At 39.4% G+C, this 22874-nt stretch overlaps 1 protein-coding gene across 1 annotated transcript in view; it reads left to right on the top strand.

The window, feature by feature from the left end:
- The window catches only part of PRKCE (protein kinase C epsilon), a 267657-nt gene that overhangs the window by 198090 nt on the left and 46693 nt on the right, over positions 1-22874 (top strand). The window contains exon 11 of the mRNA XM_088524275.1: positions 21722-21876. Within this exon, the coding sequence (XP_088380401.1) occupies positions 21722-21876 (155 nt within the window). The remainder of the gene's footprint in view (positions 1-21721; positions 21877-22874) is intronic.

Here is a 22874-nt window from a genome sequence, read left to right as displayed (position 1 = left end):
CTTCTTTTCTTAAATCAGGACTTTTCCTTATTGGGCAATTACTACCTTGTTTTGTTTGTTTGTTTTTGTTTTTTGCTTGGATTATGTATGAGTAACAAGTAGAAGTGCTATGAAGAGAGACCATTAGGCTATTTAGGGGAGAGTGAATTTCCAGCTGACAGCTGCACCATGGACCTTGCCTTAGTAGTGACAGTGAATTCTGGGCTCTGCAAAGCTGTTAAAGAGTCTTGTGGGTTTCCTTCACCTCTGCCTTTTTTTCCTCTTTTTACCTTTGACAGGACTAAAATAAGTATAAGGTAGTTATCCAAAAATGCTTTGGGGGTTAAAAAAATGTGCTTCTCTGAGTGCATCTCCTTAAATGGTGCTTATCACCATAGTGCTTGAGCCGAATATTCCTCTTGTATAAAGCAGTGTCATGATTTTAAGTAGGTGCCTTTTTTATTTCTTTGGAACAATTTTTGCAACATTCTGAAATTGTTCAAATCCTCAGTTTTCCTACAGCAACAAGTTCAGCGGAGAAGAGATGATTCCAGCAAAAAGCAGGTCCAAGAAACTCTGCTGGCATACAAAGTAGGTTATATAAGAAGTCAGATTTCTCTTCCTCCCTCTGCTGCCCGGCCCCTTTTCTGTGCTAGTCAAGGCCTTTGTTAGAGCACTAGCCCAGCTGGATGCTACTTCCTCTGCTTAAGTGAAGTTCAAGAAAGCAGCTGCTCCTTAAAAGAAAACTGCTTATTGTTAAGTTCCCCTTCTTCCCCCTGCCAAGGTTAAACATGTCCCTTGTCCGTCGGCGCCTCCGATGTAATGTGTCCCTGGATATTGCGGGGCACGCCTTGCAGGACTTCAGCCCGGGCTGATACCGAGTTACCTGCTGACGAGGCAGAAAGACAACAGATTCTAAAGTTGACTTCACCACTGGCTCCAGGACCGGCTTCTCTCCCTTCGGAGGATTTTTCTAATCCACAAATGTAGTTGGCAAGGTGAGATTCTGGCTCTGCTGAAGCCAGTAAGAACTTTGTGGCAGGTCATTTTAATTTTCTTAATCTTGCCTGGTTCTTTTTGTCACTGTTGTAAGAAGATAAGGTTGTCTTCCCTCTGATAAACCTCTTTGTATATTTCATATTCTAGGATATGAAATCTTGTATTTTTAATATTTTATACAAGAATTTGCATGATAGCTCCCCACAATCTCTGTCAAGTGGATCATCCACTTAGGTGCAGTTCGTACTAGCTGGCAAAGAGCATATGAATGTCTTCCATAAGTGTGCAGAGTCACTTTTAAAGGAACTAATCACCAAAGCCTTTAAATATTTAGTTTACAACAAGAACTCTATAATCCCTCTTCAAAATTGCATCACAGAGCACTGCAGTGAAAGAATGCAAAGGTCACCCAGCCCAGCCCTCGCAAGCTTAGGAAATGCCATTACTGTGCTGAGATTTCCTGTGCAGTTGAGCCTCCTGAGTGGTCCCTGTGCTGCAGTCCTTGAGTCCATGCTTGTGTATGTTTTTAGCCCACACTATTGCTCTAGAAAAAGGAGGTGTATTTAGGGTTTTTTCTCTATGTTGGTCACTGTGGTACGTTATGCCTGCACCATACGTAAACCTTATGTTTATCCATTTCCAGCTATGTGTGCATAGGGTTCTTTTACCATGCTGCTTGACTGCTTCTCAGGAAATATGCAGAGCGCTCTTAGGAGAGCAGCTGCTACTGTCATGACCATTTTACAACCAGTCACCTGAGGCAAGAGTTTAGTGTTCTGTGATGAACCCTGGGGCCTAGATTCATTCCACCTATCTAGCCCAGAGAGTGGCCCAAAATTGGCCGAGATGTACTCGGTTTTCATGTAGGGAGCAGAGGGCGTCAAGGCTCCAAAGCTCTGCATCTTTGTAACCTACCTTAAAGTTGGATGGAATGAAATTGTCTCCAGGGCACTTTTCTTTGCACAGTTTGCCATCTAACTTCACGTTTTCTTTTTAGTGTCCCAAGCTTCTGCAAATAGGGTGCAAAAGAGAGGAAATGGGTAGTGAACCACTCTTAAATGATCCCAAGTGACTTGCATGGTGCTGATGAAATCAAAGCAAGGACAGGCTCCATCTTTAGCATGACAGGCACTTTGAAACCATCCTTTCTGCAAAAATCGGTTTCATTTACAGCGTTACTGTTAGCATTTCTATAGCAATAAGAAAGGGATTGAGCAGAAAAGGTAGCCAGTACTTAAAAATGTATGAAACTGCAAATCGAGGAGGTGAAGGAAGAATAGACAAAGTTTGTAAAATCATTCTTCAGTGTGCCATTTCCTAGGTTTTGAGTTTAGTTTTTTTCTGTAATATTCTTTAGGTATTCTTGTGTGTGGCTTTGTAGTTATATTTGTTTTTAAAATACATATGCATTTTTGTGTGCATGCACACATTCCCAACAATGGCCAGCCAGGTTTTGGCCCTGAATCCAGCTTTTTAAGCTTACAAGCAATTTCTCTTACTTCACTGGTGTACATGTTCTGGCCCCAGTTTTATGTTCTTGTTGTCTTTATGTAGTTTCAGACATGTTAGTTATTTTTTTTAGGGAGACCTATTCTTTGGCTTACATTGACTGCCTTAATGACAAATTTGTCATTAAGTCTGCAGTGAAGTCTACAATGATGTGTCTGAGGCCTATAATAAATACATTCTTTTATCAGAGTAATTTCAGTAACGCATCTGCTGACGTCTGATTGGAAACTCTACGCTTTGATGATAGAAGAGTTTAAGTGTTATTGTCACCTCCTAGTTTGTACATCATCACATCTATTCACAGTCAAGGGACCTGAAAGGTGAAATGAAAGACTTTTTCCACATCTTTCAGTGGCTGGTTTCCCATGTAGGACGTTACATTGCGTTGATGTGGTATTTCACTGGTCTCCAGCATTCTGCATGTTTTCAAGGATGTGGAGTTCAGAACATGTATTGAGCTTGCATTGAGCATTGACTGCTGTAAATGTGACACTATTTACAGCCCTGGCATATCCTTTCACGTTGTATCTTCTCCGAAGACCATCATTTCCAAATTCACTTCTCTCTTGTGGAAACACAACAGGATTTTTGTTGTTGTTGTTGTTTTTTTTTCTTTTATTTAAGTTTTAGTGTATCTATCATAAACAATAATAAGGCAAAACAATGGCAATGAGTTGGCATTTTCTAACCTCGTGTCTTCTCATTTGGATAATGGGAGATAGTGTGATAGAGTGCTGGACTGCCATTTAATATTCATCAGTGCACACAGTGAGCTGGCGCTTAAACAAATGAGCAGGTCATTGAAAAGTTGTTACCAAAGTTTCCAAGTCTGAATGCATTGTGAGGTAGAAATTTATATATTATTTTAAAATAATTGGCAGTAGCGTGTTTTTTTTTTTTTTTTTTTTTTTTGCCTACAGAAGGTTTCAGCAGCTTAATATTTCACATTAGCCTTGTTTGCCTCAAGGCAAGTGTCTGACCCTAGATGACAGTTGTCTGATATTTAGGCACTGCAAGAAGGTTGGATGTTGCAAATCCATCAATGTTTGTCACCTTACTGTTGGGCCAAATAATAAAATGTATAGATGCTTGGAAGGTTGATGTTATTTTTCTAACTATTCCCCCAGAATATTCCATGACAGAAAAAAAGAATTAATGATAATGAGATATGTGTGGCCTTATCAAATATTTGTAGTAGTTCTTTTTCCTTATATATTAGCGTCCCTTTGCCACACACGAGTCACTTGGAGCAAAAGTTTTCTTCCTCTTTGGTTTCAATGAAGAAAGTGAAAGGCTTTTAGAGACTTCTTAATTTTAAACAGGTTACAAACATGATTAATTTACTGTAGATTGCAATTATTTTCTGCATCCCAAGTAGGAATCATGTCAGATGGATATTTCTTCTATCTAGCTGGTGTTTTAAATCGTATCTAATAGTTTTGTTCCCAGTCTTCATCAAACTAATAAGATGGCAACCATTTGTGAAAAACAAACAAACGAAAAAAAAAAAGAAAAAAATTTTTTTTTGAATTTCAAGTCTGAATTATCATCTAAGGTCACTTTTCGTCTGTCTTGGTGCTTGTACATGCAAAATACTCTCTAGCAGCAGTACTGTAGCTGTTTACTTTGTCAGTGTCCAACACTTTTAAACAGAGTAAATCAGCTTCATAGCTGGTGTATAGGTAGGCCCAGATTTGTTGATTCGAGTGAGTTTTGCCTCGCCTAGTACCAGTGGTGAATAGGTTATTTTTTTCGTATGAGGTCATACTACCAAAAGCTTGCCAAGATTTTAAATACCATGCTGGAATTAGACTTGTAGAGGCTTACTGCATCTTGTGACCTCAGTTTATTTGAACTTATATTTTTTTCTGCTCTGGTAAGACATAAATAAACCAGCACTGACTAATACAGAAGCTGCAGAGAGCACAGTGCAACTCAGGACACTTCCATAGCCACCCCTATCCAAAGCGTAATGCCTTGTCCCTCTGTGCGCCAGGATCAGCCTAGCAAAGACCTGCAACTCATGTTGCAATGGGAAGAAGTATTTGGAAGGAACCAGTCCAGGATGTAGAATATTTATTCAGTAAAACAAAGCTGCTTTTAAATAAGGTCAAAGGGCTAGTTGTTAAACCTCACCAAGGAGAAATGTATGGGTCCTCATGCAGGCTGACACAGAGCTTAATGACTGTTGCAGGGCCGAGAATGCCCTAAACTGTAGGTCCAAGCTGTATCACTGTATTTGGACCTTCACATGTAATTTTAGGATAAGGTTTAGCTTAAGTGGATTTTTCTTCCCCTTGTATAACATTAAGCGTGAGTGGCATCTTCCTGGGTTTTGTTTTATTTATGCAGAACAGTAGAATCTCCTTTAGCAATGCCAGGAAAACACTGGATCCCCGTTTTGCTCTCTGGGAAGTGCCTCCTTTGAGGCCTTTGGAGGAACAGCCCCAAGCCTGACACAGTCCCGCCGTCGCCGGTGGGTGGTGAAGGGGCCCGGGTTGATGGTTGCCAGACGGCCTTGAGGGCGCACTGGAAAACCTTTCATATCGCGCTTGGACTTCTCTTCTGGTGCAGGGGATTACGCTAAAGTCCAGCAGCTGGAGGAGAAGGGCATCTGCTTTCAGTCGCCTGTGGAGCATTATGTTGTCGACATTGGGTCAAAGTAAATTTTTTGAAAAATCAGAAAATGGTTAAACTCTCAATTTAAAGCATTCAGTGCAAGTATTTGTTTTGTCACTGTTGTCCTGGTAGGCGTGGAATTAAAGTTAGTATGAGAAGAGCAAAGTAAGCTGTGGGGTGTGTTAGCTCTGATCCTGCAGTAACATGCAGCAAAGTGGAAATTCACCCAAATATCTCACTGATTTCCAAGCAAGAAAGACTGTTAGAGTTAAAAGAATGAAATGATTCTACAGTAGTGTTAAGTTGCTTGTGGTGGCAAGATATTAGCTAGGCAGCACAGTAAAGTCAATATCCAAGGGAATTCTTTCCCAGCATTGATGAAGGGACCTTTCTCTTATAGGAAAATTTGCTTCAAAATACATATGTTTTAGGGTTAAGCTTGTTAGACTGAAAATCTTCCTTTCTCCTGTGCCCTTGAAGTTCTTGCAAATCTCTTCATATTTTGCAGAATTTCACCAATACTGCAACACATGAAGCGTTGCACATAGCCTCAGCAAGCGCACACCGCTGCATGCAGTCTGCGTGCCAGCTCACCCACCAACCTCACACAAATAAGAATTTCATCATGATTTGATCAGAAAGCAGTTTGAGCAAACCAATATCATTTTAGAATGATATTTAGAATAAATGCAGACAAAGGTCTATTTCCAGTGTAGTAATTATTTTAGCAGTAGGATAATAAATGTGGAAAGAAGAGAACAGAAAACCAGGACTTCTACTTCTTTCTTGATTCTGCTTGGTGTTTTTGTTTTACTTCCTGTACTACAGCAGCTGAAATAATTTTATTGTTTTATTCCTGCTTACCACAGACATAGGAACATATTTTGATTGGCTTTGCAGTTAGATTTTTTTTTTTCTTTTTTAAGCCCACCTGATGGGGTAATGGAAACTTTAAGGCATTTGAGGTTCTGTGAATCAGTACCAAGTTTGTTTGCCCTATAGTGAGTAGAAAAAAAAGTTTTTCCATGTCACAGAAGCAAGACACACATGTTTTGAAATTATTTCAGAAACAAAGGTAACTTGATATGGATTTGGAATTATTTTATAATATTGATCTTATATATATATATATGCATAAATATCTATCCTGTGAAAAGCGTGAGATTGAAAACATGACCTATATCCTGTTTTTTTTCCTTTTTTCTTTCTCTTCAGTCTACAACTTGAAATCAATCCTTTTATATCATTCTAAAATCCTGGTTTTATTTCTAGTACTCCAGTGTGATAGGCATATATCTACAGGTAAAATGCCAAATTAAAAATCAGGTCCTATGCTGCAATCAAATTTCAATCTTTTAATCTACGTAGGATCTGCATGGATTCTTCTGAATGGAGCCTTCAAACTCTAATGAAATCTATTCACAGTATATTTTTCTAAATGACACTACAATACCTGATATATTCTACAGGCTCTTAATGAAAGCTTGTGGTTGGTGAATGGAATTTTTTTTATTATGGTTTTCTGTTTGATTTGCATTGTTGTACATTATTAGCAGATATCACAATTCATTGATATACGCAAAGGAAACAGCTTGAAATTCTCCTTAAGAGTTGAAGACTTGATGCACACAGGTAATGTGGCACCTGTACATTCTCACTTATTCCAAACATTTTTGTTTAAATATTTTCACACACTAAGGTTAATTCTTGATTCCTAAATAAAAAATGTTTGCTGTGTCAAATATGAACTGAAAAGGCCTGAAACAAGGCAATCTGCAGTCTGTTTTCCAAAATACATGAAAATAAACATCCCTTAGCTTGAAAAAAGAGTGATACTGGCGCAGTGAGAATTTCTGTCCTTGGCCTGACAAACTCATTGATCGTCCTTTTTAACAGGATCGCTCTAAGGCAGTTATTCTTTCTGTATATTTTCAGCTACATGAGGACAATGGCCTTTAAAGGAAATGTTTTGCTTGTGTCTTTATAGACAAACGTATCATGTAAGTCTGTTGGTAACCTGAGTGTCCTGCTAGGTCAGACCAGCAGGCTGCGTAGTCCATTATGCTGCTGCCAACACATGAAGCAAATGGACCTATTTAAGGAGAGCAAGTAGGTGGCACTTTCTGCAGGGGCTTTGTCCTTATGTTGCTCCAGCATCCAAAAGTGTATAAAGATGTTGCAGGAGAAACAGAGAAATACTTTTTACCTGTTTTGAATCCTTGCTGCTTTCACCAGTGAAAGGATTTGGTGAACATCACTTCCACGCTGAGTTTGTCCACTGTCTTCATGGTACATGCTAGTCTCACTATCCTCTGTACTTGGTGTTACCTGTCTACTTCCACCACATCCTCCTTGAGTTGCGGAGACCAGAGCTGCAACACAGCACTCAAGATGTGGAGACACCAAAGCTTTATGTAGCAGTGGAATGGCACCCTCAGTCTTTTTCGTTTTCTTTCCCGATGGCACCCAACGTTTTGTTGGCTTTTTTGAGTGCTCCTGCACTTCAAGCTAATGATAGAGCTGCCAAAATGATACCAAGACGTTTTGCCAGAGTTCCAAGTTCAGCATCGTGTAGATGCGGTGTCAGATGTTTTGCCGTAGAAGAAAGGTATTTTTCCATTACATTTGTCTACAGGGAAGCTCCACAGCCATCATTTGCCTGCCCAGTCTGAGAAGTCTTGGTGTAGTTTGTTTCCTGCTCTAGCAATCCTGCTCATATTACTGCGACTAGGAGTTGTGAAGATCTTGAGCTGATACTAGCTCCTTTACTTCTTTAAGGTGAATATATATAAAGCAGTTTTGAGGGAGTTTAATGCAAAGATTTAGCAAAATTGTTGTGCAAGAAATGTTTGCCAATCTTCAAGACCAATAACCAGGGCTTCATTTCTGAGGTTAATATGTTCCATCCCCTTGGTAGCATTATCTGCTTGTAATGGCTGCAAATTTTGTACCAATACCAAGAATCTAGTGTAGATTGAATATTTCCACCACTTGTAATTTCTCTCCTGAGCTTTGAATTATGTTACAATTTCTATTTAAATTACTATTAAACTTTCCTGAACCGGATCATCTATCATGTCTTTAAATATTTTGTGGAAACATCTTTCTTCCTAGCTTATGAAGAAAATGATGCCACTTAAGCTATTTCAGTAACTGTCAAAATAAGAGCATCACTGTATTCGTGCATACGTACATTCCTTTTTCAGTTTATCTTACAGCGAAGCACATTCTGCAAATTCCTGATGCACACGTCTTTCTTTTTTATGGGCATTCTCCAGAGAAGTAAGCTGCCAGGCTATTCCGTAGTCATCTTTGATGTTGCAGTAAGTTCTGTGCTCTGTAAAGTTTTTTAACTTTTAACCAGCTAAAGAACAACAAATCAAAGAAGTGGATTTTTAGGTAACTTAAAAAGACTATTGACACAGCAGATATTGCTGTGTATCAAAATACTGTCCTACCACAAGAAGATGGAATTTCATTGAGCAGCCGACAAACAAGTTTAACTCAATTTCAGCATCTCAGCAAAAGACAGAATATGTATCTATTATTAGGTATTAACACATATAAGCACATAGTCACAGGCCCAATATTATAAATTACCTGTGCTTCAATACATGCTTAGCGTGTCTAGTAATGAATAGAGCCAGCCTGCAGGCAGCAAGTGCAAATAAAACCTTAGAAAAGGCTTTGCCCAAACCAGAAATGTCCCGTGTATCTATTTGTAGCTTCCAGGCTTATTAAAGTCTGGATGTAGATGTTCTGCTCCCTAGAGCAGAATGCAAGATGTTCAGCACATCTCTGCCAAGTGACGGTGCACAACGGTATAATGTCATCGCTAAATGTCTCCACTTGTTTGAGGTAAAACTTGGTCCTAGTTTTAAAGCCTACTGACTACTCGCTGGGTCTTTCGTTGCTCTCCCTCCCCACACCACCAACTTTCTTCCCCATAAGCAGCTTGAGTAGCAACCAAGGCCTGCAGGAGCAACCCCTGCTTCACGTAGCTAACGCTCCCTTGTCTCAAATTCCTGGGAATCGCATTGGACCAAGCCCCACTTGCCTTCCTTCCAAACACATAGAGTTCAGAGTGCTGTGGGCACATGGGGGTGAGCCTGTGTTAGCAGTGGGGAGAGTGGGGGCTGCAGAGCTCGGCTGTGCTCAGCTCAGGAGAAAGCCTGACGTGAAGGTGGTCGCTCATGGTCCTTATCTCATGGTGTCATTTCATGCAGTAGCTTGATCTCCTGCAATCAGCTGAATCTGGGGATCTCTGTGTGCATTAGTTATTTTAAAGTAACTGGGGAATCTCTTGCAAGTGGAATGTATCTAAAGCAACCGTATTTGAACGTGTATTAATGTTACATGTTCACTTTTTTAATGTTTAAGATTGTTTATTGTTATAATTTCGTTCTCACCCTGTTTTGTTTTGTTACAAGAGTTTTTAAAAGCAGGAGATGTTGAGTGTGTGGGTACAGTAGCGGTGGGCACAAGAAACAAGCAGAGCAAAGGAAGTTTGAGCTTCTCTCTCTGGCAGCTGCTCTGTAAGAGCAGGTTATCTTGCATCTGCTTAGCAACAGTGGCTGTGCAGAGCTTTTTAGCCAGGTGAAAGCTCTGCCTATAAACTGCTCTTCACACCAACCTGTATCTCCATACAACGGGAAAATTTTGGTGTTGCCATTTTTCCATGGAGACGTTCCAGGAAAAGCACTGAAAATCTTGAACTGCTCTATGCTAATCAGCATTATCACCATCTTATTAAGCTTTTATCCTGTTACATAGGGCAGCCTTGGGAGTAAGAAAGGTGTAGTCTACACGTAGGAAAGACACAGCGTTGTGTTTGACCTTGCACCAGCCATGAGATTAGCTTCTTTCAGGACTCTTCCCAAACAGCCTGAGTCAGTGATCATTTTGTGTGTCCTTTCTGAGCGAGGGGTACAGTTCTCCAGCAGTTTATGAGATTATTTTTTATTTACTGCAGTCAACACAGTGAAGCTTGCTGTATGGGAAGTGGGGCAGGCACCCCTACAAAGTGGGACAGAGCATCTGCACTCTGGGAGCTTGGAGAAGGGCTTGGTGCAAAGGGAGGTGGTGCTTGAGGCTTCAGCAGTGCACCCCTTCCCAGCTGGAACTGCAGCAAATTCCGGCTAGGCAGCACGTAACTCTGCAAGCACTTCCCTTTGTGTTGTTTTAACTGCTATTCTCCCTGTTTCCAGCTCAGCTTTACCCCTTCTTGCCTTATACTGAGTCCCTGAGCATAGGATGTTTCGGCCAGTGTTTCTACATGCAGTGACAAGTTGGTCAGTCCCTGGGTCTTGCAAGGGCCGTGTATTGCAACCGCTAGCAGGGTGTGTTTGAGCCCAACGTGTTGCTTTAAATCCTGGTCATATCGCTCGAGGTTGCTGACCTAGAGTTTGAGGTTCTGAGTGTCAGCACATTAATGTGAGCGTCGCTGTTAGCATGTTACTGTCAGAAGGATGTTACAAATTTAATAGCCACAAGAGAAGAGTAAGCGTGTGAGGGTCCCCAAGAAAATGTTGGAATTGGATATTTCTGAATGGAAACATTTCTTAAATTATAGCAGTTTTGCATCTCTTTTTTTGCTGTCATAATTATTTTGTCTGGTTCAGCTAAGTTCCCCAAAAGAAAGTTGTGTGCTAAAGACTGTAAAATAATACTATGTTGTTTTACTTCTTTTTTTTTATGCGAATGGAGACAGATAGTTATTCATGTTAATGGCTCACTTTAAGGGACTTTTAATCCCCAAAAAGATTTTGTTAGTACAAATAGAACTGTTTTTTTATTACTCAGTACATCATGTTCGAGTGAACTGTAGAATATAAGCTATTTCTGGCATCCAGGGCGTAGTTTGTGAACTGATGTGGCAGTATCTCATATAAATTTTCCATCTGGACGATCACAGAGCAGTAGAAGTTTCTTGCTGTGTTGTCAAGCTAGAACCAACTGTTGTCACTGGCTGACCTTTGTTTATAAGTACGTGGGAACATTATAGAAACACTTTGCATAACAGAGATGAGCTGTTTCTCTGCTAGTGAATATCTTTATGTTGCCAAAGATTTCATTCATCTGCTGCTTTTGAATGGAACATAGGATTCCCTCTCCTCCCCCATTGCAGACTTTTCAAAGTATAAATGAGCCAATTCCTTACTGCTTAAGCCCTCAGAATGTCCCGTAGGAGTCAGTGGCATGATCTGACAAATAGAAGTTACAACATCAGGGCCTAAAGCAAAGCCAGGAAATGTTTCATTGTGTTCTGACTTGTGTATAGTCACTGAATACAAAACACTGTGCACCAGGGTAGGTGGGTTACTGAATAATCTTATACTTTTTGCTTAGGTCGAGGTGATTGCATCACTTATGGAAAGCGTGAAGGACATGCACAGGGGTGCTCTGGTGGGAGCCTTAATTATGGATGACAATTAGGGGGGAAATGCTAGCCAGCTCGGGTGGAAGATTATTGGCTCAAAAGAATAAGAAATTTGTATCGAGAAATTGGTAAAAGCCCTTCTTGAATGCTAACACTTGAAGTTTATGAAGTTTCATTCTGTGATTTCCTTTCAGAAAAAAATCACTTGAGGGGAGTACCTCTTTTCACCTATGCCCACCACCTTTTTTGCTTAGGCAGGAATGAGAATTTTCTTAGGTAGGAGAGAAGAAAGTTCAATATTATCTTTTCTTATAAAGATTTTAGCTGCTTAGTAATTTTCTGTGTGGAATTCTCATTCTGAAAATGTAATGGGTTGGTGAAAAGCAAAATATATGCCTGTATATTCCTGTAATAGTACCCATCTTGCTTCAGTATGGCTGGTCCTGATATGCTTAGCTGGAAATCACATCTCAGCAGGCTTCCTTGTGTGGGTAGCTTTTATGCAAATAACTCAGTTATAAAGACATTTTCATTTTCTTGTGGATTGTGACACATGGGTTTCTAGATCTGAGAAGAATTCTTTTGCATTCCAATCCATTGATTGCAGTCCTTGAAACAAAAAATATCACTTTTGCAATATATCGTCATTGTGTTTCCCATTAAGTCAATTACTTCTAAGAAACTTTGCAACCCTAGAGGACAATTTCTCAGAGCATGTTTGCACGATGTGTGTTTTGTTCCCACCATTTTCATTATCTTCCTTGAGTAGGTTCTTTTCCTTCTCGTGTGACAGTTGCTGGGCTCCGTTCCCCACAGAGCTCCCCATCAGATGGGGGCCAACTGATGCATTTCCCCATGCACACAAGGAAACAAGGTAGGTCCCCAGGTGGCAAGAGGAGGCAGGGCTTATGAAGACAAGAAAGGTCCCAGAATCAGCCCAGGGGCTGAGGAGCCTCCTAGGTGACAGGGCATCTTCATCTAAGCTCCTCAGTAAAGTATAATCAGGTTAAATGTTTTGGTTTGTTTTATTTTTTTATTTTTTTACTGTTCTTAAGTGTCTTCAAAAAGTACATATTTATAACTGGAAGTCAGTGTTTATGCTTTTCCTATAAGATTCAGAACAAAGGAATATTAATAGCTGCCTGCACATTGTAACATTTTCTGCATATTGACATTTTGCAGGCTTGATATAATTTTCTGTCATGTGCATCAGGCCATTAAATGAGAGGTCTTTAAAATTATCTCACCAGAGCTGTTCTTTTTTTCCAAACAACAGTGAAAGAAAATGAGATCAAAGAATTTCATAAAAGGCCCTTTTTGCAGCTTATCTGTCATCAAATGCAGGTATTAGGGAAATGACCTGAAAAGCTTTTCCTACTTGATACCCCTTTTGAAGTGACTAGAACCACAAAACGCGCTGTTTCTGCAGAGGATTCCAGTTATGTTTCTCCTTGTTTCTGTGTGTGAGAAGGGCACAAAAAGCTGATTACAGGAGCTGGCAGCCTGGCCAGCCTTGGCTTAAGGGGACGCAGGAGCAGCCGTCCCTTCCCGAGCGCCCTGGCGAGCAGGGACTGGTGGCGCTGCAGCTTGGGGCTGGCACCAAAAGGTTCTCATTAACACCCAGAAAAAGTCCAGTGATCACGTAACAGGTCTCTCTCCAGACTAATCTAGCGCTTGGGGTTAAAGATTTTCCCAAAGCCGGCAGTCTTTCAGTTCCTTTTTGATGTTAAACCAGAGAGGATCAAAGTGATGAAAAGGCAATGCACGTAAACTTGTTCTTTGCCTTCACTGGGTGCCCTAGCCTAACAGATCCCCTGCATTGCAGCATCAAAGATAAAAACTACATCTGAATTAACAAGTCTCACCACCAACCTCCACGGGTTTTGCATCAGAATGTTAGACATTGTATTTCAGGTGTCACAGAAAGCAGTCACACGGGCAGAAAGCTCAGTATTCAGTGCTGGCAAAGAGTAAGAGCAAAATGGCTTTTTGGTTGTTTTATTATTTTTTTAGGAAAAAAAGGAACTTTAAAATTAAGAAAATTTGTATTCATGCAACTATTTAAAACAGTATGAATTTTAGGTCTATTCAAGAGACTTAAATATAGCTTACATCTTGCCTCATATTCTCACTAGCAAAGTAACAAGACAGAAGTCTAGCAAACAAGCTTACAAGAACTACAGGTAGATACAAAAGGTATCTGCTTGGTGTTTCTCTGCTACTTTCTGTGAGTCTGAACTTTGTCTTTTTTTAAAGCAAGATTAATTTTGAAGCAGTTTGTTTTTTACTGGACACATTATGAGCCTGATATATTTATTATTCCATACATTTGGTCAAAATAGTATGCAAACAAAACTACTTATATGGAAAATCGTGTTATAAATACATAAGGCATTTGTAATTTCCATAGGAAAAAAATCTCAGTGCAAGAGGCTTAACCTTTTTCAGTTATTCTGATGTATGTGGTGGTTAATTCCAAATTCCAGGATACAGTTTATCATACCTTATCATATTCCAAAATGTACAATGCAGATGAGGATCATTTCAAGTGCAATATTGAGGTCAATCAATCTTGCCAGCCACAGTAATGTGTGATTGTTTAAATATTTGTCAACTAAGACTATATAAAATTATTAATGTTAAGGGTGCATTTTTTCATTCTTTACAGTGTTGTCATTCTTGATGAAGTTTAGGCCAGATGGGCTTCCCATTTTGGGGAGTTTTAGGAAATATGTCTTTAGGAAAAATAAAATTAGGCCAAATTTCCTTCTTGAATTCCAGTTCAGGTAAAACTTTATCGCACTTCTGGGCACAGTGCATACACTAGACATATCTTTCTTGTTGAACAGTGTGGTGCAGGATGCGCTAGAGGCATGGAAAGCATGCTGGCACTGCATTTTCTTCTACTCTCCGTTTGGTATTTCACAGTGGGGCAACACATCTTCCAAGGCAAGAGCCACACGGCAGGCCTGCTTTATGAAGATTAGAGATCCCAAACAGCTTGCTTAAAAACCCAGTTCCGGTCCCATTATGGTGTGGTACGTGCTATGATGCACGTCTTTACAGTGAAGGTGTAAAGGTTATGAGATGCTCGGTGCTACCTCCGAAAGCACTGTTTTGGAAACTAGTCAGTTTGCAGGTTTTTCTTGTGTTTGTGAGGTTTGGCATGAGGAGCCTTTCTAGTTACTTCACCATCTCAAAGAGGATCAGCTGTCCTTGAGACCATATTCAAGAATTTAAAAGTGCTTTTTATTCTACAGACTCTCAGTTGACTTAATAACTGAGCCCCCCACAAACAGAACAGGAATACTGAGGTGAGCACAAACAGTAGCACAATTAATCTGCACCAGTGAGAAGTGTTTCTCATGGTATTTTCTTGAGCACTGTGATAGACTGCCAGCAGAGGTCTGAGAATGCTTGTCAGTGATGGTTTTTAAGACCTAATCAGATGAATTTGAGGAATTGATGCAGTTTTGGGGTACCCGTGTGGTTTTTTGTCCAGCGGGACAGGAGATGCTTGAGCAATACCGCTCATGGCTGGCTTCTGCTACAGGCAAGGGCACTGAGAGGGGAGGAGAGCAGCATTTCTGGCACAGCCAAGGTCCCCCGCAGCGCAGCGATCACAAATCCCCTTTCCCTGCATTTGGCCAGGCCAGGTACAGGCAAGTTACTCTGTGGGCCGGATGGAGTGGGCCCCGCCGCAGGGCTCGGCTCTGAAGCACCTCATTCCCCTTGCTGTGGTAGCGCGGATCCTGCGGGCCAGCGGCGGAGTTCACTGGGTAGCCCCGCGAGGCCTCTGCGATTGTCAGGCCCTCAAATCTGCATCTGAACTTCCAGATCATCCTTTCTTTCAAGGGCAAAAAGGCAGATCCAGAATTGAGTAAAGCTGAGTGAAAGTAAGCAATAAGCTCCTGGCAAGAACAACACTTGCTTGAGAGAAATTCGAAGCGGTTGGTTGACAGAAAATTGACAGAAAATCTCTCTAATATGACACTTGAATGCATGTATATATGTGTGGGGTTTTTTTTAAGTGAAAGACGAAAATAACCCAAATTAACGGTCTTTGTGAAGCTTAAAATAGCAGTTCCTATGTACAGGCTGTTTGTTCTAAGAAATTCACAGAAATTGTTCTCATTTTATTTTGAATTCCATGAAGACATTGCTACAAAACAGGAAAAAACACCACAATTAGCCTTGAGTATAAACACTGAAAGCAGAGACAGATAACCTATCGTAGTCTCTTGCTAAAGATTGCTACTGTAAACATCAAAAAGGAATCAAATGGCTTTTTGTTATTTTGTTTAATGCTATATCTAGTTTTGCTGTTGTTGTTTTAATATTTGTCCTTCCTAATGCTGAGATTGTAAAAGATAAATGTACAATTCTGGTTAGTCTTATGTTCTGGGTGTTGAAGGCTTTCATTTAGTTTTGTGTACAGCATGCCTGTACAATTTCCATCAGAAGCAGGAAATGTTTATTCAAGTTCTAAGGGGTGGGATAGTTGCTGCAATTTTAGGTAATTTTAAACAAACTGTTTGAGCATCCTGTTTAAATAGAGTTAAGTAATCACAGTTTTGTACTAGCTGGAAAAGAATTTCATACATGCATGATATGAATAAAATATCATCTTACACAGCATACCAAGGTTGTGATGTATTTATCTTACTTGCGCAATAAAAAGTATAACTTTAACTTTATTTTTTTCTTTTGGTAAAATAAGCTTATAAGCTTGGAATAAGCTTATTCCATTATGTGATTATAATATGAAATATTTCATATTTAAATTTACCTCTATTTAATATATATTTTAGTTTCCCTAATATTTTTACTAACCTCTGGAGAAATCTAGTTCAAATGTGACTTTTTGAAATTGTTTGGGGAAAGGAAAGGTCTATTCACACAAAGAAGTTAGCCCTTAGTGTAGGGAACTAATGGGAATCAGGAAGAATTTATTCACACCCAATTGTACGAGAAACATAAAAGAAGGAAAAATGGTAGTTGGAGTAGGCTGATAAGCCTTATCAATTGTGAATTTGGCTTGAAGAATGAATGCTTGGGTAGATCCTGAGACACAAAAAAACAGCAGTGAAAAGATTCGTTTCCTGGCTTAGTAGCATGTACGCACATCTCGGATTTAAAAGTTGCATGATTTACTTTTGTTTTGTAAAAATTCAGTAATGAGGCCGTGCTGAGCTGCGTTCTGGATTCCCCAGCTTACAACTGATTTTTTTCCTCTTCAGATTGCCAGTGTAATTGTACCCAGCCCTATGTCTGTCAATGCATTGTCTTCAAGCTGCAATCTCTAATGTTAGAGAGATTTAATTGGAAAACAAACAAAGGACAGGCAGATTAATGAGCGATAACAATTTTTTAAATTGTTTAACATTTTTAAAGGGCTACGCGGTAATTGATATAAACAATACATCAAAGTCATTCTATGTCTAAGCTTTCATAGGGGGTTTACATGGTATCAACAATGGTATCATTCCACATCTAAACAACTGGTAGGCAGAGATATATAGGACCATCTGTTAAAACCAATTGGCAAGAGTATCTGGTCTTACTAGCTGACAGTTCTTGGTCATTAATTACACCTCCACAGTAAGGAACTGGATTGATTCTAGTTATGTCCTAAAAGTTTATCACTATAAATATTTTTTGGAATTCACTTTATTTTTCCCAGTTAAAGACTTGTACTTTATTGTGAAAGAAAGAAAATGTCTATCCATTAGAACTCACAAAAATCTAAAACTTAAAACCAAGGAAATATAAAGGAGAAGGATGGCAAACAAAATATAGGCTTGTATTAACAAAACATATACAAATAAACCCCCAAATTAGAGAAAGTGGTTTTGAAGAGGGGAGGCAGTGGTAGTAATCAAAATGATGAGTAAAAGCTTTGGTAGAAGCATTTGCTATAGAGCTGAAACAGCTATCTTAAGTATCAAGGACGGTGAAAAATAAGATTGGGTGACAGTTAAGGGAGCAGAGAAAGAAAGAAGATAAAACTAGGTTTCCAGTTTAAGTAACAAGTATGCTTCTTCTCCTGAAGGGGCAGAGACCAGAAGAAAGGACCCTTTTGTAGTCCACTTTTTTGGAGACACCATAAAGCATTCAGGAAAGTATTTGAATTAAGGAAGTCAAGAGGTGAGATGGGGAAACAGGGGTTTAAAGACAGACGTTTATCCATTCCAATATACTAGTTAGTCAGAAAATACTATGGAAATACAAAGTTGAACTTTTCTTTTGTCTTGACTTCCATGTTTACTCCATGTCCTCTTCAGTTTTAAAAACTCTTACCCACACTCTCTGTTCTGTTTTTCTTTCCATTTATTATTATTCTCATTCAGCCAAACCTTTTGAAAAATTCAAGGAAAAACAGGTATGATTAAGGGAGTAAATAAACGCTGTAAAAGAATCTAATTACTTCAGAAAACATATTGGCTTACTTTACAATACTTGCTTTGCTTTATAGATGCCAAGACAGGATTAATCTATAATGCTTTTGTGATCTTTCCTTTTCTTTCAGTTTATGTAATTAAAGAGTTCCCAGGACTGCTTTTACGCTTATTTTATTCATCAAAATATGCTTCTCAAATTTTATGAAAGCACCGTCCAAAAAGAATCCAGTCCAAACCAAACCCCATTCAATTTTCCCTTGGAACACAATCAACGATAAAGTCATACCTTGTATCTCATTTTTAGCTGAATAAACATTATGTTTTCCCTTAATAATGTGTAATTTTAGGGCATTCACTCTATATTCTCCCACTTCTAAGGGTTGAAAATCTCCTGGAAATACATGTAGCAAGATATACATTAGCAGGCATAATTCGGTTGCTTCATAGCTACTACTGGAGGATGAAATCCTGTTCTCATTAAAGTCTTGTTGTGTAACTCTGTGTGTATGTGTTCGTACAGTATGAGAGAAATTGCATATTCATAGTATTAGGAACCTCTATTTTGAATGTTAAATTTTAGTGGAAAATATGGTGAAAAAAAGAGTAAGTAGCGCAAAAAAAAAAAAAAGTTTTTCTCTTATTGCAGTTATGAAAGTTAAAAGAAAAATGGATTTACCAACCAAAGACCACGCAGTGGTTTTAGAAAAGTAGTACTCATAGGAACTGAGTATATTTCATCCAAAAAGAGTGTATGTTCTAATGCTGAAACACTTATCTGCTGTGCATGTAAATGTTGTGCATCTCCTTGTTTATCCCATGTTAGTGCTTGAGAAATTAGTATTCTTCTCCTCTAAACATTCAATTCTGTGCTAAATTCATGAAAAGCAGAGGAGAGAGCAGAACTTAGAGTCATATTTTTTGCTGTGAATTCTGATTAGGAAGCTGAAACTTGCACCCAGGAGAGCTAGAAAAGTAGCTCGAAATGTTGTTCACAGAATAGCTGAGGTTGGAAGGGGGCTCTAGAGCTCATCTAGTCCAACCTCCCTACTCAAGCAGGGAGAAGTGTTGTATAACAAAAAATGCAACAGCAGAGTCATTTCAGCCTCAGGACTGTTAGTTCAAGTTTCAATATCTGTACTTTTGAAGAGATGATCAGCTAAGCTCTAGAATGTGGCAGAAATACTCCTTGCTATTGAGGATGGGATGCAGCTAAGAAAGATATGAAAGAGCATAGGAGACTTAGCATTGTCCAAATCTGGCAACAGATCTGCTGCTAAATTCTTAGTTCCAACTCTCTAATGACATGATATTTTGCTAAAAAATCCAGATTAACTTCCAGTCAGCTAAACTGGAAATGTTCTAGAAGGTACTAATCCAAAAGAAAGAATTAGAGCAGAACGTAATTTCTGATATTTAGAGTTGGCAATTAAATTTTGGGTGAATGTCACAAATAAACACGGGTTCTGTTGGGATCAGACGTGGAAGTGTTTAATATGAAAGTGGTTAAATAGGTATTCTGATACATCAAAAAAGAGTTATCATCTAGAAAATTGTGCAGGGCAGCCTTTTTACCTCTGTGTGCCATCCCTGGAGCTGGAAGAGCAGCAGTATCGCTCTCGGGAGCAGGAGCTCCCAGCTCGATGGCAGGTCGTGTCACCCAGCTTGAGGTGACAGCTGTGAGCCGCAGCACGGTCATGTTGCACCCACATCACCTCATGCTTGTGCTAGAGGTGCAATGAAAGGGCAGCAGCATTGGGAATGGGAATCGCTGCTTCCTTCTCCTGTTGTTGCCCCCTCGCATCTAGATTGTTGACTTTGGAAAGGCTAAAATAGCAACGTAAGATGCTCAACTTCAGTAAGTGTTAGAAAAAGTTAACTTAGTGAAATGTTCATCAAAGATGCTCCCTGGCCTGCTGTCCAAACCTTTTTTTGTGTTTGGAAAACTGACTTGTATCTTTAATTTAAGGCACAGTAAAGATGGCAGCATGTTGCAGAGGAACAGTTAGAGCAAAACGACTCGTTCAGAGACACTCTGTCTATAGAGCAGTGATGAGGAGCCTAACGGAAGGCAGTGCCTGCCTCTTCTGAAGACTCTCTCATGCTACACGGGCAACTCAAATAGCTAAGTTGGGTATCCTTAAACTCTAGCTTCAGAAATCGTAAGACTAGCTAAGATGGATCAGATTTTCTTCTAAATTCAAAGCTGTAATTCTCACTGGTTCCTGAGAGAAATGAGATCACACTAGGGTCTGTGTTTTTGCTTGAAGCAAGCAAAGGAGAGATCTGTAAATCCTATGAAAATGTTGAGATTTCTGCATCATGATTTTGAGTATTTCAGATCAGTGATATCAAGCATTGCAAGAGGAACACAGGCAGGGTTCTAAGCCTGCACTCTTCTGAGTATGAGACACAGCCTGAAGCTTCGATGCTATTCATTACCAGCTATATCTCAGTCTTGTTAACTGTTTTTTTTTTTTTTTTTATGGAGGCCAATGCCAGAATGCAAGTCCAACTGGACCCTGAATTTGTCCAGTCTGGCAGTTTCTGTGCTCTAAGGTAGGGTGGGAAAAGCACAGTTTTAATTTTTTTTCTTGCATCCTCTTTTTGTAATCAGTAAAAAGTCAGCCAAACATTTCTAGCCTCCTCCAGGAAACATCCCTGATAAGTATAGTATTGAGGCACTTAATGAGCAGAATTAATGTACATGCTTAAGGTTAAGCATATTTTTAAGTGCTATGCTTTGAATCTGAGTCTTGGAGTAGTTGATTAAAGAGAAGCAGCAAACATTTATGAATTTCTGGACTCTTATCTATAAACTATGTAATCTGCAGGCTTGGATTCACTGGTGGGAGGTTAATTAACTTCCATCTTCTGCTGGTTTTGCTCATCCAAAGCAATGCCACATATTGTCTCCTCTTCTTCAACCCTTCTTGAGCTAGACCCAAACTGGGATGTTAGGTGAAATTTGGAAAGGACTCCTAGGCTCGATGCTTACAGACCTTCCTACCATGTAATGCCAAGCACACATTTAGTTTATTATTGTTTGCAAGCCTCACTGTTTCACTGCATGCTTATATTTGTTTTTGTTTTCTTAAACATACCAAAATGGGGTAGTTACCTAGTGGTTATTTGCAAATAGTTACTGTTTACAAGCAGAGTTTATTTCTAGTCCTCTGACATGGAGAACAGCTTAAAAACTTGAGCTTTGAAGTGATAAGCATCAGAAGGAAAGAAGTCAATATGTATTTAAATAATCTAATTAGATTGCAATATGTTAAGAGAGTTTGAGGCAATTCAGATAACCATAATTGAGTGTTTAGGATTGGCAAAATTGTTTTCTATAGTTTAACAGTGCTGATTTTTTTCTACATAATTTGTGAAAAATATTTTGTAGACAAAGTAGTTGGTAAGAGATAAGCGAAGAAATAATAAGCCTGAAAGTTGTCCGGCAGGCCTTGAGTAGTTTTATTGTTTATTCTTATGAGTAATTTTAAAAATAGTGTTGTGTAAATATTGCCATTATTGTACATAATTGATTATAATTCCATATGTACATTCTGTGTGTATATATGGATGCATAGGTATATATGTGCGTGTTGGCTGCTTATTACTACATTTCAGTTCTCTTCCCTTTTCCTTATTTCTCACTTTTCCTTTTTTCAGCCTCTTTAGGTTTCTGGAGTTTTGGTTGCCAGCTTTTCCTTTTTCAGAGTTGTAGCGTTTGTTTCTTTCACTTCTTGACGCAAATCCTGCTGTCTCCTAAAGTGTGGCTTCAAGCAGCCCTTTGTGTAACTAAAAGAAATTAGCTAAATAGCACTCTTTTAATTAATTTCAGGACCGCCTCTTCTTCGTCATGGAATATGTAAATGGAGGAGACCTAATGTTTCAAATCCAGCGCTCACGCAAATTTGACGAACCTCGATCCCGCTTTTATGCAGCAGAGGTCACATCAGCACTCATGTTTCTCCATCAGCATGGCGTCATCTACAGGTACTTTTTTTTTTTTTAATCCAAATTAAGGTATTCTTGAGGCTTAGGGCTGGTTTTGGCTGGAATCCTCCATCTCTTAGCAACCAGATTTAGATTAGTTGTTTGTTCCAATTTGCTTACATAGAACTTTTTTGGCTGTTTATCATTCCGAATGTTACCATTTGAATAGGCTCTGCGGCAATCGCCAGCTGTGTGTGCCAGTTTTGCATTATAGTACAAATAAAGCGTTTTTGAACCAGCTTGGCACAGTGTGACCTAGAGGTGACCTTGCTGCAGATCCGCGCAATCTCTTCACTTTCCTCTCTGTGCCATGGATTTCCTCTCGTTTTCTAACTCCCTGCCACTTCCTGAGTTTGTTTGTCCTGGTTGTCTCCAGCCTGATAGAAGCAGGATGGTAGTTTGCAATGCTTTACTTTATGCCCCTTCCTCTTAACTGTTTGGGCGAAGCCTTAGTCACCAGCAGGAAGTGGCTCCGTGCAGGCAGCTTTGATTTGCTTGCAAGCGCCCCTTATCCATCTGCAGAAATAAAAATCTATGAATCTCTAGTCTTGGGCCCACATGCGCACACAAAAAAATGCATATTCTAGCTATGCTCTCAAGAATGCCTTTGGGGTAAGCAGTTGTTAATAACAATTAAGAATCACTTAGGAAAGTTTCACTCCGCTATCAATGTGTTTATTAAGTCTTTATCTTGTCACTCCATCCTTCCTCTCCTTTTTACTTGTTTTAGCAGCCTATTGTTGCTTCTGATAAATTCAGGCTCTTACAGGCAATTTATAGGTTTTGCAATACAGGTCTGTTGTGTTTTACTAAAACCCCTGTCTACTACGGGTTTAATTGAGACTTGGTGTTCATGTCCTCTTTGTGGTTATCAGTTTTGGTTTTTGGGGTGAGCAGGCAGTCTTAGATTTCTTAGCAGTAGCATCAAGAGAGGATATGGAATTTATCGAACATATGGAATCACTTTTAATGCTGCTCCTCAGAGCATTAGAAATGAA

This window comes from Tinamus guttatus, unplaced genomic scaffold (assembly GCF_059628265.1).
Source record: "Tinamus guttatus ecotype Peru unplaced genomic scaffold, ASM5962826v1 Tinamus_guttatus_pri_ptg000208l, whole genome shotgun sequence".
NCBI classification, from domain to species: Eukaryota; Metazoa; Chordata; class Aves; order Tinamiformes; family Tinamidae; genus Tinamus; species Tinamus guttatus.
Note: the sequence above shows the minus strand (reverse complement) of the source record. Positions and strands in the feature narration are given on the sequence as shown.